This window comes from Scyliorhinus canicula, chromosome 15, assembly GCF_902713615.1.
Source record: "Scyliorhinus canicula chromosome 15, sScyCan1.1, whole genome shotgun sequence".
NCBI classification, from domain to species: Eukaryota; Metazoa; Chordata; class Chondrichthyes; order Carcharhiniformes; family Scyliorhinidae; genus Scyliorhinus; species Scyliorhinus canicula.
In genome coordinates this window covers 124,479,036-124,498,598 of record NC_052160.1, presented here as the reverse complement: position 1 = coordinate 124,498,598, position 19,563 = coordinate 124,479,036, and the positions used below count along the sequence as shown (strand labels likewise).

General features: G+C 43.8%; 1 protein-coding gene across 2 annotated transcripts in view; it reads right to left on the bottom strand.

The window, feature by feature from the left end:
• Nucleotides 1–5,744: 5,744 nt before the first annotated feature.
• strip1 (striatin interacting protein 1) overlaps nt 5,745–19,563 on the bottom strand; it is a 100,759-nt gene continuing 86,940 nt past the window's right edge. For both annotated transcript variants that reach the window (XM_038819731.1, XM_038819732.1), the window contains exons 19-21: nt 9,391–9,495; nt 8,443–8,647; nt 5,745–6,701 (exon numbers count right to left, since the gene is read on the bottom strand). In XM_038819731.1, the coding sequence (XP_038675659.1) occupies nt 6,454–6,701; nt 8,443–8,647; nt 9,391–9,495 (558 nt within the window). In that variant the 3' untranslated portion in view covers nt 5,745–6,453. The remainder of the gene's footprint in view (nt 6,702–8,442; nt 8,648–9,390; nt 9,496–19,563) is intronic.

The following is a 19,563-nucleotide window of genomic DNA, read 5'->3' as shown; positions in this document are numbered from 1 at the left end:
CCCCTCCCAGAATTCCCCCATCCACTTCCTTTTGCAAACACCTCACCCAGTATCGATTTCCCCCACCCTCATTCAGTAGCCAGCCTACATTTGCTAGTGCAGTGACCCTTACCAGACCTACCCTCTCCCCTTCCTCAGTAACACAGCCCCACTTGCCCAAAGCCCACCTCCCTTAAACTAAGAAATAATGCAGAACCATACCCATAAGAAAAAAAGAAAACCAAAACCCAAAATACATGGAACACCCCCCCCCCCCCCACAATTCAAGAGACAGAAACAAAACCCTGATCAAATAGAAAACTCTCAATAAACCTGTTCCCACCAAGTTCAAATCCCAACTCTAATCTCAGTCCCAGTCCTTCAGCCTTAATGAATGCCTCCGCCACCTCCACTGTCTCAAAATAAGTCCTTTGAATTGTCACTCAGTTCCACTCCAAATCTCACTCCGCTGCCGTACAATGCCATCTCGCCAGCTCCGCCGACAGGTCTTGGTATATACGGATACGAACACCGTACCACTTCACATCTCATTTCTGTTTTTGCCCAACTCAAACCCATCTCCTTCACGTGGAAGCAGACTATAACTTCCCTTGGTGGCTTATTCGCTTTCGGCTTCAGCCTGAGCGATGGTTGTGTCCTGTCCAACTTTTAGAGGGAAGGTTCTTCCCCCTCAGCAAACATCTTTGCAAAGTACTTGGTATTTGTACAAAGTACTTGGTATTTGTACAAAGTACTTGTATTTCTTTTAAAAACACATGTCTACCATTAAAAAGTTCAACATGCATGTAAGACTGCCCTTGTTGCAACCTACATGAGTCTCACTGGGCCACATCAAATGCGTCCAGCTTTCCAATGTGCAGCATGGCTATGGAGGGTGAACTGACCTCCAGGGGTCTGCGGAGAGGCAGCCGGGTACAGCGAAAATGGTGCAGTCTATAGCTCCACTTAATCCTCATTGCCAGTGTTGTGTTCACAGAAGCAGCCACACGGGGAGCATTGGGAACAAAAGGTTTATTTACAGAGGTATGGAAATACTGTGTACATAGGTCCCGGAAAGGACTACCTGCACCCAGTTCACACCCGGGCCGGGCTTTTAGTCTGGCTTTCTCTCCTGTTGATAAGGGGTTCTCCGTCCCTTACTGAGAAAGTTCGTACTTCACAAGACTCACTGGGAACCCAATTGGTCTGGCCCAATGTGTCTCGTGTAGGTTACAAGGGCAGTCTTGTTGATACCATTCTCAGTTCAGTGCCTTACAATCCTCAATTGGTTACCTATACATTGTTAGGCACAGCAGGAGATGAGTTCAAACAGCACTGATTTTTTGTTGAACAAGCAGTGGTGTTTTTGTGTGATCTGATTTTTACTAATAACCCCACAGCAAACTCGAGTTAGGATTAACTCAAGATTATTTTATTACACACGTTTTTAAAAATGGACAACAATATCCCACTCCAGATTCATACAGTAAAGGGAGGGACAGAAAAAAAAGTAATATTGCACAAGGACCAGGAAATTAATGTTGGTTCATGCAAATTCCAAACTCCAGAATCAAAGCCCAAAGAGGAATAATTTCAGAGGTCGGCTGGTTGAAGACTGGTGGTGTACGATTCACTATTCTCGCGGTATCTTGGAACATCAATGAGTTAGGCAGGCAGTGACTGGATCACTTCTGTCGGCGATAGTACAAAATCTTCCCAGCAGTCAATAAGATGGGGCCAGCTGTCTTATTTGGCCAGAGCTTGCTTCTGCTTGTTGGATGTTAAACAGCAGACTGGGGTATGAGCTGAGAGAGTAACATTAACCGATTCAATGAGTCTTGGGTCAGGCGAGCTTACTTTTCCACGATGACTTCAACAAAGGATGTTTATCCATCATTTGGAATTTGGCTTTGTGTCCAGGAAGGATAATGCCTCTGACATCATGAGTTGTAAAGGGGTGTCACTGGTTGAGAGTCAGTGGACAAGAAGTCATCCTCTCCGTAGATTTACGGACCCCATTGACAAGCTTGGCTTATCAAATGCAAATACCCTTCATGTAGTTCTCTTTGAAGGCACGGATTGATGAGGTATAGTCAGCATAGTTTTGGTAGGGGAAGATAGTCTCTGAGATGTTTGAGGAAGTAACAGAATTACTTGAGGAATAACCAGAATTGATGAAGGTTGTGCAGTGGATGCTGTCAAATGTCTTCCGGAAATCCATGTAGACATGGTCCCACATGGCAGACTGGTCAGAAAGATGAGATCTTGTAGGATACAGGGAAATGTTACAGATTAGATCAGAAATTGACTCAGTGACAAGAGACAAAGGGCAATGGATGCTTTTGAGAATGGAAAACCGCTGCACAGGGCTCAGTGTTGGGGCATTTGCTGTTTGTTATATACATTAAATGGGTTAGGCTTAAACGTGAGAGGCATGACTGGGATTGGGAAATTCGCAAATAACAATTATTGGTCGTGCCATTGATACTGAAGAAAATAGCTGTCGACTCCAGAATTATATCAATGATTTGGTTTGAGTGGTCATTGAAGTGGTAAATGAATTCAATCCAGAAAAGAGACAGAAAAAATGCATTTGGGAAGGGCAAACAAAGCAAGGCAATTCTCAATATCTTCCTGTTTATTGAGAGGGGTTGAAGTAGTGAGACACCTTGGAGTAGATGTCCAGAGGCCCTTCCTTAAAGGTGGCTGGGCAGATGAACAAGGTAGTTGAGAAAGTACATGGAATACTTCTATTGATCAAGGTATTGAATGCAGAATCAGGGGTGTAATGATGGAATTGTATAATATGCTGGTTAGGCCACAGCTGGAATTGTGTACCGTTCAGGTCACCACATTCCAGAGCAATTATGTGCTTCTTTTAGAGAGTCCAGAGATGTACAAGAATGGTGCCTGGGCTTGAAAATTGCAACTATAAGAGATTAGATAGGATAGGGTTGAGCGATGGCCTAATTATGGTGTACAAACTTGGTGGACCTACAGAGGGTAGACAGGAAATACTTGTTTCCCCATGTTGGGGGTCCAATTATCAGAGGACATTGATTTTATGATTATAATCTTTATTAGTGTCACAAGTAGGCTGCCATTAACACTGCAATGAAGTTACTGTGAAAAGCCCCTCATCGCCACACTCCACCGCCTGTTCGGGTACACAGAGGGAGAATTCAGAATGTCCAATTCACCTAACAGCACGTCTTTCGGGACTTGTGGCAGGAAATCGGAGCTCCCAGAGGAAACCGACGCAGACACAGGGAGAACGTGCAGGCTTCACAGTGACCGAAGCCGGAAATTGAACCCGGATCCCTGAAGCAGCAGCACTAACCACTGTGCTACCGTGCCACCCAGATTAGAGGGAACATGAGGGAAAACATTTTCACCTTTTCACCCAGAGTGGTGTGACGTCTGGAATTAACTGCCTGAATTAGTGATTTAGGCAGAAAACTAACGGTACCTGGATCTTCATCTACAGTGCTGTAACTTGCAAGGCTATGACCCAGGTGCTGGAAAGTGGGATTAAAATGAGTGGCTAGTTTCATTTTTCTCTGTTTTGGCCGGTGCAGGCATGATAGACTGAATGGCCTCCTTCTGCACCATAACCATTCTATGGTTCTAAGTTGGCCGGTGCAGTTAAAGTTGGTCAGAGGTGAGACATTTCCAAAAATGAGAAGTGCATTTTTATTTCTGATGACTCCCAGAGCGTCAGCTATCTTGTCTGTATTCAGCAGAAAAGATCAGTTTAAAAATGAGGAATAGCAATGATGATAACATTAATATTCTTTTCCGTAGCAATGTTATAATAACAATCTGGAATGGCTTGCCCAAGTATGTTTTTCACATGTCTTTCACATTAATTGAAGGTCTTTGAAAGAAATCTGGATACTTGTATTAAGATTGCAAGGTTATAGGGAAAGATGGACAAATGGGACTAGCCAAAATGCTCTTGCAGAGAGCCAGCATGGTTACCTGTAGGGATTTTCTGACACGTTTGGCTGAATGGCCTAAACAATTGTATGGCTGCATTTAGAGCAGGGTGGGAAATTAAGCGAAATATTCACACAAAGGTAATGTTAAAAAGTATTGCGTCGGTTCAGGTTATACACTCCAATAATGAAAGCTTTTCACTTTTCTAATTTGCTTTGTAGCTGCGATATCTTAATCCTTTGATTGAGAAATTGAGAAACCCTTTCAGCTGTAAAGGCAAGGTACTACAATCATTCATTTCCCATTCAACTATTTTTCATCATAATGGTCATTTGTACTTCAATGGAGTAGAATTAAGTTACTTAGAAGTGGGCTCAACTCCTGCCAAGTCCATAACTAGTTTGGTGAGAAAGAAACAGGCAAATATTTACATCACACATAATGAAATCACTTAGCAAGTTGATCAAAGAAGCAAACAAATACAGTGATTAAACTTTTAAAGGTCTTTCAAATAGCAGTAGGGTAATGGTTTTCAGTGTGCTTGACGTTGGAAAAATGCTGTGGGTGCACAGGTAACTAAATATACATAGATCAGGAATTGCATGCCTGCAGAGTGAATAGGAAAGGAATTAGTCCATTAGGATTCTATACAATTGGAATGAATGCGAGGTTTGATTCATCAAATTCCTACTACACAAGTGTGAAATAATGGGAAGAGCTTGACTCTGCAGTTTCCACAACTTCGACTGGAAATCCATAAAGTGAGTTAACAACGGTCTGAACTGCAGGAAATCTACAGACGGCATGGCGACACAGTGGTTAGCACTGCTGCCTCACAGCTCCAGGGACCCAGGTTCAATTCCGACCTCGAGTGACCATCTGTGTGGAGTTTGCACTTTCTCCCCATGTCTGTATTCATGTGCAGGTTAGGTGGATTGGCCATGCTAAATTGCCCCTTAGTGTCCAAAAGGTTAGGTCAGGTTACTGGGTTAGCGGGGATAGGGTGGTAACATGGGCTTAAGGAGGTGCTCTTTCTGAGGGCCGGTGCCGACTCGATTGGCCGAAAGGCCTTCTTCTGCATTGTACATTCAATGATTCTATATAGTGGGAATGGATTCCCTGGCATTCTGCTCTTAAAACAGGTGTCATGACTGTCTAAACATGCAGAAATACAATGGTAAGGAGCACAACCAAGATTAGGTTCACCATGTCCAAGACATTGCACTCAGGGCAAGAAAGCATCTATTACATACTTAATGATTAAATAGGATCAATGCAAAATACTTATCAAAAACCAGAATGCTATCAATGCCACAGTTACTTATGCCCCACGAAACAGCTCTTTATGTTTAAGTATCCAAGGTGAGATGGTACAGCCCATTATATATCTGAAGCTAAAACAGTTATAAAAGAAGATGAAGTAAATCAAGAAGTAGGTTTCTTGAAGTTCAGAAATTGTAGGAAACCGGATGCTCAGGTTTCCTCCTACAATCTAAAGATGTGCATGTTAGGCGGATTGGCCATGATAAATTGCCCCTTAGGTGTCCAAAACGTTAGGTGGGGTTCCGGGGATAGGGTGAAGGCGTGGCTTTTAGTAGGGTGCTCTTTCCAAGGGCCAGTAGAATCGATGTGCCGAATGGCCTCCTTTTGCACCGTAAATTCAATTATTCGAAAAATGGGGAATTCCACAGTTCGAAGATCTTGGGAGGAAGTTGTGAATTAGATTATGTTGTCATAATCAAAACTGTAAGATGTGATCAGCAAAGTTTTAAAAAAAAATCAAAGGCAGTTATCTCACACAGCTTTCACTTTCATTCATTGCTAAGTTTTTAAAAAAAGCTTACTGCAGACCTTCAAGAAACAAAGACAATCAAAACTGTAAAAAACATCAAACACATGAATCAGCATTTTCATCTGACCTGAAGCTCCAGCTAATTATTTTCCCTTCATTGCCATCTAGAGGATGAAATTCTTGTTGCTAAAATTAACCACGTGTACAAATACAAGCAGTATTTTACTGCGTTTTGCCAGATCTACTCTTTCACTACAGTCAATGAGCAGTCATTTAATTCCCACCAGCTTCAAGCATTTCTCAAATGCTTCTCCTTTCAGTTTTTGCACTTTCTCTCCTGAAGGCCTTGATTCTTGGTTGAAGTACCAGGACAAAATAACTCCTCAAGTACTTCTTCATGTATTAGCGAAGTAAATTATTTAACCATAGCAGTCATGACAAGCCCAATAATATTCCATCAATGTCCAGATAGGCACTTTCCAGTAGGTGCTTGAGGCTTGGTATTTGGTCTCAGCACCATATGAAATGGATGGAAAGAAGCTCACCTATAATTCTCATCATTGATACGGTGACAAATTGATGTTCAAAGATTTCTTGGCCTACAATACCTAACAATATGGTGACAAATTAAACAATATAAGATTTCTCGGCCTACAATTCCTAACAATAAGATTTCTCGCACATTGATTAATTTATTTCACAGTTACAAAACGATTCACTATCATACAAAACAGAGTTGGAAATCACTGAAGAAGCTCCTCCCAGCTGATTGGCTTTGAGAACACTTCCCTCTCAAGCCAAAGGTCATAGTTCATTTGGAATTCCTCTGGCAAAACCAGTTGCTGTCCCAGGACACTCTGCAAACAGTTATCCACTGGAGCAAAATCCGGATTATTTGGATTTTTGTCGTATCTGCGACTATTAAACCGTTCAATGTTGGCTCTCAACGCACATTCCTCGGCCTGAAAATCCCATGGGCGAGCGTCAAGATCTAAAAATAACATGTTTGAAAATTAGAAAACTAAATTTGATACACGTGCTTCATTGCTTTGAGAAGGCATTTGATTCAGTCTTGCACGAGAAACTGTGGGTGAATGTTACATATCGCTAGCCAGTTGATTAATTGCGGTAGTTATCTTAAATTTTATTGTAAGCAAAAGCTATCCAGAAGTTCAAAGAGGTTTTAGTTCTTTTAGCCTTTTATTGGTAACTATTGGTAACTCTTTCCGCTCCCCCCCACCCCAAATAACCATCCGAAGCTTGAATTTGAAATCCCAATTTTTTGAAGGTGCTAAGCACAGGCAATTGACCAGAGGAGGTTTGTATTTCTGGCAATTGCCATGAAACCTGGGAACCTCCGGGAGGGTTTCCCAACGCATTTTTGGGGTATCCCCAAATTGGTGTTGGGGAGCTTGGATGCTGCATTCCATTGTGTTGGAACTGAAGGTTCCTGTTGATGAGAATTGTTTATTAAACCAATATATCAACCGGGCTGCTAGCCCCTATAAGCCTCATATGTGATATGATCGAGGACAGCTTGTAACCAGTATCTCCTCTAAATCAGTTGGTGAAATCTTGATTATTGCTGCTTAACAATTCACATTTATACAACAATATTTATTTAGCATCTTTAACGTAGTAAAACACTCCAGATGTAAGAAGGGAATTCCAGAGCTTAGGTGCATCAATGTTGGTCTTGCCTTCAGTTGCCTAAGTGGATGCAGGCACAGGAGAGGTCAGAGTTGGAGTAGCTCAAGGGAGGATAGAGGTTAGGGTGACGCCACTGAGGAATTTGAACACAAGATATGCATTTTTATTTGATATTGTGTTGCTTGCTGATGGACAATTGTGTGAATTAATTTGAGGAGTCAGGTCATGGCATTGTGAACTCATTTAAAAGAGTATGGAGAGGCTACAGTATAATAATAATAATAGGTGATTGTCACAAGCAGGCTTCAATGAAGTTATTGTGAAAAGCCCCTAGTCGACACATTCCGGCAGGAGATGTCACAAGCAGGCTTCAATGAAGTTATTGTGAAAAGCCCCTAGTCGACACATTCCGCCGGGAGAATCGCCGCAGGGGCCTCGCCGATCGGCGGGGCGTGATTCCAGCCCCCGCCAATTCCCGGGTGGCGGAGAATCTCTGCCACGGCGGGGGCGGGATTTTCGGCGGCCCCAGCCGATTCTCCGACCCTGCTGGGGGTTGGAGAATTTCGCCCCTGATTTGAGCAGTTATATCAAGGATGCTCATGCATTTGCTTTGTTTGGCCTTTGTTCCGCAATGTAACCAATCACTATTTGTCAATGTACTTTGTTGTCTACCATGTATGTACCATGTACGTGCCCTCAGCCGCAGAAAAATACTTTTCACTGTACTTCGGTACTTGTGACAATCAATCAAACTCTCATATTTTGGACATGTGAAGGGAACTGGAGAGGAGTGTGCCAAAACATCTGGGAAACATGCACAAGGAAGACCCAAGATGACATGAATGAATCATATCAGATCCCCTCTCTAAGGGACAGGCCACAAGGGCAGCAGAGAACAGAAATCAATGGAAAAAGATTGTTCAGAGTGTGGCCAACGCTCAGAACAATGAAAGACAAGGCAAACAAAGATTTAAAATTATTGTTCAAAATGGATTTCAGAGGGTAAGGAAGGAGGAGATCTGGGGCAATGATAAAATGAACTGATGGGATATTTGAATTAAGTATAAATATTAGGCACATACCATTCCCATAAGCCCAATCGTCATTCAGTCGATGGCGCACCTTTTGGTAGATTGCAGACATTGTCTTCATGTTGCTCTTCCGCCACTGGCGGCCCAGATATTTGGTCTGCACCTTCAGCAACTTCAGAACATACAACTGCATCATGGCTTGTTTGACCTTGAGTGCTCGTTTCAGAATTGGAGCCGACTTAAACACTACCAGCATCTATATAATGAAGACATGAACTGATACTCACTGAAGGCAATAAATGGCAATGTGTCCAATTCTTAAATGCTCCTCCTTACAAAATAGTATTTTACACATATAATTACGCAATTTCTCAAACCACAATTCAGTCAGCACTTAAAATTCCCAAATGTGCAGGGACTATCAATTTCTAAAATTAATTTACATTTAGGCATTTCCAGGTGTCAGTTAGTGTTGTAATAAATAACATGGGCCATGTTGGGTCCTCATATTTAGAAACTGTTGAAAAGCCAGTGACATGATTTCCTGACAATTCTCTGTCCTCACTAATTTTCATTATAAAGATCAGATGTAGTATTTTATTATTCAAACTACTTGATGAATTTCGATACTCGACAATGCTACATTAAGGGAACTTTTAACAAATGGATTGCAAAGGCAAAACGAATTTCAGGCTCCCAGGGCAGTAATTTTCCTTTTATTCCTAAGGTTTCAACCTTCACTTTGACACTGAAATGGAGCCATTAATATCTCACAACAATGTCAACAAGAAAGAATCAGCATCAGCTTATGCAGCAATTTATGTACTATGAGTAAACTGCTAATGCGTATTCAGAATTATATTTCAAGCATTTAAAATATTACTATTTTCATCACTAGTTCTTGAATTTTCCTTTTTTTTAATAAAAGGAGGCTAGTGCTTTTACAATCTGAAATAACTGAAATGTTTCTAAATGTACAGTTGACATCCACAGACGCACCATTGTCCTTGAATGTTTCCATTTTGTCAGTTTATTGAGGATTCGAAGGAGGTTTATACATGAAAAGAGATTCCTCCAGCAGAATTGGTTGTTATCACCTGCTTCCTGGATGGGGCAAAATAATTGAATCAATATTAAGAACACTCAGTCGCAGAAATCAAAAAATATCAAATAATCAACAAGTTATAGAACCAAACTGGTTAAAATATTTATCTTTGTAAGATATATTTTTCACGGTAGTCTTTGTAGTTATACAAAAATATCAGTGCCTCACTATAGAATTTCCCTGATAATGGTAAATAATAACCTATGATAATGACAATAAACGCAGCTGCATCTACTTGAAGTGCGGAAAAATAATAAAGATGGCATCCTTCCAATGGCAATGGTAGAATCATAGAATCCCTATAGTGCCGAAAGTGGCCATTTGGCCCATCGAGTCTGCACCGACACTTGAAAAGACCACCCTACATAGGCCCGCCCTGTAACCTGACCCTAAGGGGCAATTTATCAGGGCCAAGCCACCTAATCTGCACATCTTTGGACTGTAAGAAGTCTTACAACACCAGGTTAAAGTCCAACATGTTTGTTTCAAACACTAGCTTTCGGAGCACTGCGCCTTCCTCAGGTGAATGAAGAGGTATGTTCCAGAAACATATATATAGACAAATTCAAAGGTGCCAGACAATGCTTAGAATGCGAGCATTAGCAGGTGATTAAGTCTTTACAGATCCAGATAGGGGTAACGCCAGGTTAAAGAGGTGTGAATTGTCTCAAGCCAGGACAGTTGGTAGCATTTTGCAAGCCCAGGCCAGATGGTGGGGGATGAATGTAATGCGACATGAATCCCAGGTCTCGGTTGAGGCCGCACTCATGTGTGCGGAACTTGGCTATAGGTTTCTGCACACGAGTGCGGCCGCAACCGGGACCTGAGATTCATGTCGCATTACATTCATCCCCCACCATCTGGCCTGGGCTTGCAAAATCCTACCAACTGTCCTGGCTTGAGACAATTCGCACCTCTTTAACCTGGCGTTACCCCTATCTCTGGATCTGTAAAGACTTAATCACCTGCTAATGCTTGCATTCTAAGCATTGTCTGGCATCTTTGAATTTGTCTATATATAGGTTTTTGAAACATACCTCTTCATTCACCTGAGGAAGGAGCAGTGCTCCGAAAGCTAGTGTTTGAAACAAACATGTTGGAATTTAACCTGGTGTTGTAAGACATCTTACTGTGCTCACCCCAGTCCAACTCCGGCATATCCACATCACCTTTGGACTGTGGGAGGAAACCGGAGCACCCGGAGGAAACCCACGCAAAACAGCTCTTTGAGCTGTGCAAAACTGGGTAAAGGGCAAAGCTGGTTCCAGCAATGTCACTGTAGGTTGGTGAAAGGGTTAGCAACAGGAGAAATTTGAAGGAATTAATTTGAGTTATACAAGAGGATTCTTGCCCCCACCAAACCTTGATTAATTTATTTAAGTATGATAATGCTATATAAAGCAGCAATGTTATACAAAGCAGTGCTATAAACAACTCAAGGAACTATCAATTTCTAAGTTACCACTGGACTAATTTAAATTTTCAGAACTATCCCAAATGCCAAAATTAAATTTTCTCAGATTTGAACGTGTGACAATGTTTTCGCTACATTTTTAAGATATATAAATTGAGTCACTGAACCAACCTAATACTCAAATGACAAACATTTGTGGCCAATAGCCTCAGAAGACTTGTGCAGCTTGTAGGTTATCACTATAAGTGGATTCTACATTACTATGGATTCAATTTAATGTGCATTGGGTATAATTCCATAATAGAGCAACCTAACAGATTATCTTCCGCATGGCTTCCAAATGCATAGTGAGCAACTACTGTAGTGACTTTTACAATTACTAAAATTATGTTCAGGTGAGGAAGGGCTTTTCTGCTTATCTAGCTTATCATTCCCAATCAAAGCACGCAAATTAATAGCATGGGGTCAGACGGAGAACCTTACACTGAGGAGGCTTTTCTTTGTGTTTCATGTGCTATCTTTAATATCGTTTACGATATTTAGGTGGTACCACTACCTGATGACCAACCATTCATGCCTCACCTGCAGATCTGTGAAAAGGTCTCCACTTCCTCGTTATTATTCCATTTTTAATCTAATACTTAACTCCAGATTGGCTTGTTCAGCCTCAATAATAGAAGATGTATTAAACATCTTTTGCAGTTATCTAAAATTTCAGCTCACCAAATATCTGTCTGTGGTATCACTTTGATTTCCAATGATGGACTTTGCTTAGCCATTGTTTGGGTCATCACACAAAGAAAAATTCCTGGAATCTTATCCTGTAGTTGCTCCGTCTCTTTACCCTCATTTGGCTTTCCATAATTATGGGGGAAGCTATGACGTTTGCTCCAGCTATATCATTGGGGCAGCACGGTGGTTAGCACTATTGCCTCACAGCACCAGGGACTCGGGTTTGATTTCGACCTCAGGTGTCTGTGTGGAGTTTGCACATTCTTCCCGTGACTGCGTTGGTTTCCTCCGGTTGCTCCGGTTTCCTCCCACAGTCCAAAGATGTGCAGGTTAGGTGGATTGGTTATGCTAAATTGCCCCTAGATGGAATTACGGGGATAGGGTGGGGGATTGCATTGGGCCTAGATAGTGTGCTCCTTCAGAGGGTCGGTGCAGATTCAATGGGCCGAATGGCCTCCTTCTTTCTGCAAAGTAGTGCTTCTATGATTCTCTGATTTCCTAGGAGTAAGTCAACTCCATCCATGGGTAACTTCTGAACAACCCCTACCATCATGTCCCAGACATTAAGTCACACTCCAAGTGCACCCGGTACTAAGGTATGGGTATATACGCCACACTAATACCATTTACAAAACTTTGGCTTTCAATGTGCTGTAGGAGGAGACAAATTCTACCTTTCCCCAGCAAAAGTGTTTGAGTGGCTGACATATCTCTGAGTATAATCAGAGATTTGGCTGTCTCATTTGAGGGCTTAATTCTTTATACCTCATGTATCTTATTCACCTCTCCTGAACTCAGCAGTGTTTACACAGTTTCACTGTTACAGTTAGCACTACAGCTTGATCTGTTGTACTTTCAGTCAGGGCTCTGCTACGGTTGAGGCGTTAAAGATTATAACATAGTCCACCTGATAAAAAAAATTTGGCTTCAAAAAAATATATTTCTGTGCTGTTAAAAATGGAAAATTGTTGAGCTAGCAACATCACTCCAGCTGGTCACCTGGTTTACCACACTGGGCTAAATCGCTGGCTTTTGAAGCAGACCAAGGCAGGCCAGCAGCACGGTTCAATTCCCATTGCAGCCTCCCTGAACAGGCGTTGGAATGTGGCGACTGGGGGCTTTTCACAGTAACTTCATTTGAAGCCTACTTGTGACAATAAGCGATTTTCATTTTCATTTCATTGTAGCAGTTTCAAAATAACAATCGTCACAGAGTTGGTGATTTTGTTCCAGCTAACTCCAAACAACACCTTTGCAGGTCTTAATCTCCCACAATGGTAAAAATGGTTGAGGCATTAGCATATAAGAACATGAGAACTAGGAGCAGGAGTAGGCCATCTGGCCCCTCGAGCCTGCTCCGCCTTTCAATGAGATCATGGCTGATCTTTTGTGGACTCAGCTCCACTTTCCGGCCCGAGCACCATAACCCTTAATCCCTTTATTCTTCAAAAAACTATCTTCATCTTAAAAACATTTAATGAAGGAGCCTCTACTGCTTCACTGGGCTAGGAATTCCATAGATTCACAACCCTTTGGGTGAAAATGTTCCTTCCAAACTCAGTCCTAAATCTACTTCCCCTTATTTTGAAGCTATGCCCCCTAGTTCTGCTTTCACCCGCCAGTGGAAACAACCTGCCCGCATCTATCAACAGTAGTAATGCAACACCAACTCTTTTATTTTCATCTTACCTTTTCCTGTGCTGTTATTAATAATCAGGATTGGAACATTCCAAATTTAAGGATGGGGGGGGGGGGGGGGGGGGGGGGGGGGGGGGAGTTCACCACTGTTTATAAAGGGGTAAATCAGAATAAAGTAAAACCTGTTTGCGGATGGGTAAAGAGTGGGCAAAACGGGGCAATTTAATTGACACCACTCCTGCCCATGACAGCTCATTTTCCTGAATTACCCTTTCGTACTGCAATATCATAGATTATCATAGAATTTACAGTGCAGAAGGAGGCCATTCGGCCTATCGAGTCTGCACCGGCTCTTGGTGAGCACCCTACCCAAGGTCAACACCTCCACCCTATCCCCATAACCCAGTAACCCCACCCAACACTAAGGGCAATTTTGGACACTAAGGGCAATTTATCATGGCCAATCCACCTAACCTGCACATCTTTGGACTAAATCTTTGCAATAAATCACATAGATTTCACAAAATTGTTATGGTGCAGGAGGTGGTCATTTGGCCCATCCTGTCTGCGCCATTCTCCTGCCTTTTCTCCCTGACCCTGCACATTGTTTCTATTCAAGTTGTTATCTAGTCATCCAATGCCCTCATTGAACATGCTTCCATCAAACTTTCAGGCAGCGCACTTCAGACTAAATCTCTATTCTCTTTTTTTCTTCTTCTGCAATCACTCACTAACGAGTATGATTATCCACCCAAACATCACGTGTCACTGTTCAATGGTGCAGTAGGTCCTTGCATGGCTGATGAGCTCTATCCCAGAGCTGCATATTCGACCGCACATTTAGCAGATGTTTCTGGGAGTTGGGATTGGTCCTTGTACTCGAGGCTACTGACATTCCTTCCTTAGGCTCCCTTTCTCGACCTCTGCTTGCCATCGGGTGTTCTCTAAGAATTGTATCCTTTCATTTAAGAGGTTCCGCCAGGTAGGTTTCTCCTGAGCAAGGGTCTTCCACACATTGATGTCTATGTGGCATTTCTCGAGTTCAGCCTTCATGGTGTCTTTGAAGCGCTTCCTTTGCCCTCCTCTAGTTCAGTGTCTTCCTGGAGCTGGGCAAAGAATATTTCCTTTGGCAATCAGGACTCTGGCAATCCCAAGCACATGGCCAGCCCAGTGGAGTTGATTTTGGGTGATTGTGGCCTCAATGCTGGTACTCTTGGCTCCTCAAGAACGCTGATGTTAATATGCTTGTCCTCCCAGCCGATGTGGAGAATCTGTCTCAGACAGCGTTGATGGTACCTTAAGGTGGCATCTGTACATAGTCCAGGATTCTGAGCTGTATGTAAGAGTTCAGAGAGGTATCTGGGTCATCGAAGACTCTCATCCTTAGGGGTCCGAAGGTGGCACTCGCAGATTTGATACAATGTTGAATCTCCACACTGATGTCAGCTTCAGATGCAAGGTGGCTCCCCAGGTAGGGGAAATATTCCATGTTTGGGAGAGTTTCTCCGTTGATCTTGATGGAGGGAGAGACCGGATCTTATCCTGAGGCGGGTTGGTAAAGGACTGGAGTCTTCTTGAGGTTGAGGCCGAGCGCGATTCTTCGGTATGCTGCTGCAAAACATCAAGCATAGCTTGGAGATTCTCTTCTGAAAGTGTGGATTAGGCATTGCCATCTGCATACTGAAGTTTCAGGAGCGACGTTAGTGTCACATTCTTCTTGGTTTTCCATCATCCTGTAGACGATGTCCACTCCACCGGGAATCTTGTTCCAGATGACGACAATGAAAATGGAGAAAATGTTGGGGGCGATAACGCATCCCTGCTTTGACTCCAGTCTTGACCTCAAAGGTTTCTGTCATTCTTCCATCGATGAGAACTGCCACAAACATCTTGTTGTGGAGGAGTCAGAAATTTTGATGAGTGTCTTTGGCCAGCTGGCCTTTGGCAGGTGCTCCCATAGCACTTCCCAATGACTCAGTGGAAAGCCTTGGTTAGATTGATGAAGGCCATGTAGAATGATTGATGTTTCTCCTGGCATTTCTCCTGAAGTTGTCGAGCAGTGAAAATCATGTCCATTGTTCCACTGTTTGGTTGGAAACCACACTGGCTTTCTGGAAGGATCTCTTCAGAGACTGGGAGAAGACAACGACGATTCAGGCGATGATCTTCCCAGTGATGGAGCACTCGGTGGGCGAGTTGGATATGTTGACATTTTTAGATGGGTTGGAGTTTCCAGTGGTGGAGGATGAGAGGCGGGAAGAGTTGGAAGCTCCTTTAGGCTCTGAGAAGATTTTGATAGTTATTGGGCAGATGCAAACAGGTAAAGCTCCTGGGCCTGATGGGTTTGATATGGAATTCTACAAGACGTTTGTGGATCAGTTGGTTGTGTTCCTGGCAGTCATTTCTCTCCCTCAATGCGAAAAGCAGCCTATGGTCACCTGGAACTATGGTGACTTTACTTACTTAACTAGGGCCCCTCCAGCTAGCGCTCGCACCGATGCCTGGAGTTTGGGGTACTTCCAATTGAACAGGATGACAAGTCTGGGGTGTCCGATATCCCCCCCTTCTATTTGCGTTGGCGATTGAACCCTTAGCTATTGCTTTGAGGGCTTTGGGTAAATGGAAGGGAATAAAGAGGGGAGAGGTGGCTCATAGAGAGTCCCTATGTGCTGGTGATTTGCTGCTTTATGTTACGGACCGGTCACTACTATGGATGAAATAATGGAGAGACTGAGGAGCTTTGGTTCTTTTTCAGGATACATGTTGAATCTGGTAAAGAGCGAGGACTTTCCGGTTAATCCCCAGGGAGGTGAGCCTTGGGGTGTTGCCTTTGTGCCTGGCCAGCTCTAGTTTCAGGTATCTGGGTGTCCAGATGGTCCACTACTTTGCCCGGCTCCATAAATTGAACTATGGAAGGCTGGTGAGTAAAGTTAAGGCCGATTTGCAAAAGTGGGAAAGTGTTTTTCTCTCAAAATCTTTTTTTGTGAGGGTTAGTAGGTTGATCTCATCCTTTATATGGGCAGGGAAGACCCCAAGGATCCACAGGGCAGTTCTTCAAAGGGACAGACAGTCGGGAGCGTAGCATTGCCAAATTAGCTTTTTTATTATTGCACAGCCAATGCTGAGAAGGTGCTGTGATATGGAGTGATGTGGAGATGCCGGCGTTGAACTGGGGTGAGCACAGTAAGAAGTCTTACAACACCAGGTTAAAGTCCAACAGGTTTGTTTCAAACACGAGCTTTCGGAGTGCAGCTCCTTCCTCAGGTGACTCTTCATGTTTGAAACAAACTTGTTGGACTTTAACCTGGTGTTGTAAGACTTCTTACTGTGATATGGAGTGACCTGGGTTCCATATGGGGAGAGATAAAGGTGAGGTTGTGTCGGGGATCTAGTCTTGGTGCAATGGTGATGGCCTCGCTTCCATTTTCTCCAGCAAGGTACCCCTCGAAACCAGATGGTCGTGTCCACTTTGAGCGTATGGAGACAATTCAGGCAGCACTTTAAGCTTGGATCCGTAGCGAGGCTAGTCCCTATTTGTGCCAATCATCTATTTGAGCCATTGAGAGTGGACGCCACATTTGGGGTGGGGGAGGGAAGGGGCTTAGTTTGCAGAGAGAGAGTTTTCCAGCTCGGAGGAATTGTTGCATAGTTTGGGCTTTCGGGGCCGAACTCGTTCAAGTATCTCTAGATAAGGAATTTTGTACAAAGCGCCTTCCCGATATTTCCCACGGCACCGCTGATGTCTCTAATGGTGAGAATCCTTTCATTGGTGGGTGGGAGGAGGGTAGCACATCCAGCATTTACAGGCAAATTTTGTCAGAGGATTCAGACTGGGGGATGAGGTGAAGGTGAAATGGGAGAGGGAGTTGGGGCCTATAATGGATGATGAGGTATGGAGTGAGGCACTTTGTAGGTGAACTCCAAGTCTTCATATGCATGGCTTGGTGTGATCCAATTAAGTTTGTGCATAGGGCACACCTGGCCAAAGCTTCTTTCCAGCCAACCATGTTCTGGTCTTGTCCCAAACTGGTAAGCTTTTGGGCCGCCATCTTTAGCACCGTGTCAACAATTCTGAATACTGATCTGGAACCTTATTCTCTGGAGGCCATTTTTGAGCTGTCGGATTCACCGGGGCTGCAAACAGGTGTGAAGGCAGATCCCGTGCCTTCACCTCGATTTTATTTTAAATTTAGAGTACCCAATTTTTTTTCCATTAAGGGGCAATTTAATGTGGCCAACCCACTTCACTGCACACCTTCAGGTTGTGGGTGCGAAACCCACACAAACACGGGGAGAATGTGCAAACTCCACACGGACAGTGATCCAGAGCCGGGATCGAACCTGGGACCTCAGCGGCGTGAGGCAGCAGTGCTATTCCCTGCACAACCGTGCTGCTCTGCCTTCACCTCGTTGATTGCCTAGAGGCAAGTTCTACTGGGGTGGTGGTCTCCTACTCCATCCAACGCCTCGGTATGGTTGGGTGACTTAGTGGAATTCTTGTACCTGGAGAAAGTCAAATACCATAGAACATAGAACAGTACAGCACAGAACAGGCCCTTCGGCCCTCGATGTTGTGCCGAACAATGATCACCCCACTTAAACCCACGTAACCCGTATACCCGTAACCCAACAATCCCCCCATTAACCTTACACTACGGGAAATTTAGCATGGCCAATCCACCTAACCCGCACATCTTTGGACTGTGGGAGGAAACCGGAGCACCCGGAGGAAACCCACGCGCACACGGGGAGGACGTGCAGACTCCACACAGACAGTGACCCAGCCGGGAATCGAACCTGGGACCCTGGAGCTGTGAAGCATTGATGCTAACCACCATGCTACCGTGAGGCCCATTTTTGAGCTGTCGGATTCATTGTCGGAACCATTAGGGGTTCTACCAGAGATGATAGCATTCATTGCCTATTTTAAGGAATTAGTCACTGCCAGTTGCTGGAGGGGTGGGGTTCAGGAAGCTGGAGGGTTTGGGGGGGGGGGGGGGGGGTTGTTTCTTTTTTCTCTCTCATCCCTTTGTGGATGAGGTGTGTACGGTTGATTGGGTTTTTGTTGTGCTGGTTTTGTGCAACATCTGCTGTGGGTAATGAGAGTTCAGTTATAAATTTACTGTAAAATGGGAAATCTTTAATAAAAATATGTTTTACAAAATGACCATAATGTCAGAAGTGGGGATGTCGGGATTGCACAATATTCATCACCATTCCTCAGATACCGAAGCAGTCCATTCCAAATGAAGCACGACCTGGACTACAACCAGGTTGACATGTGGCGTGAATGTTTTAAGTGCCAGGCAATGACCATGTCCAACAAGAGAGAATCTAACCATCGCCCCTTGAACGTGGAGGATTCAGTGAATATTAACATCCTGGGGGTGACCATTGCCCAGAAACTTAACTGGACTAGCCACTGGACAATCAAACTGAACTAGCCACCTGACAATCAAACTGAACTAGCCACATGGCAATCAAACTGGACTAGCCATTGGACAATCAAACTGAACTAGCCACTGGACAATCAAACTGGACTAGCCATTGGACAATCAAACTGAACTAGCCACATGGCAATCAAACTGGACTAGCCATTGGACAATCAAACTGAACTAGCCATTGGACAATCAAACTGAACTAGCCACTGGACAATCAAACTGGACTAGCCACATGGCAATCAAACTGGACTAGCCACTGGACAATCAAACTGAACTAGCCACATGGCAATCAAACTGGACTAGCCATTGGACAATCAAACTGGACTAGCCATTGGACAATCAAACTGGACTAGCCACTGGACAATCAAACTGGACTAGCCATTGGACAATCAAACTGGACTAGCCACTGGACAATCAAACTGGACTAGCCATTGGACAATCAAACTGGACTAGCCACCTGGCAATCAAACTGGACTAGCCACTGGACAATCAAACTGAACTAGCCACATGGCAATCAAACTGGACTAGCCACATGGCAATCAAACTGGACTAGCCATTGGACAATCAAACTGGACTAGCCACTGGACAATCAAACTGGACTAGCCTCATGGCAATCAAACTGGTCTAGCCACTGGACAATCAAACTGAACTAGCCACAGGACAATCAAACTGAACTAGCCACATGGCAATCAAACTGGACTAGCCATTGGACAATCAAACTGGACTAGCCACCTGGCAATCAAACTGGACTAGCCATTGGACAATCAAACTTGGCTAGCCATTGGACAATCAAACTGGACTAGCCACTGGACAATCAAACTGGACTAGCCACATGGCAATCA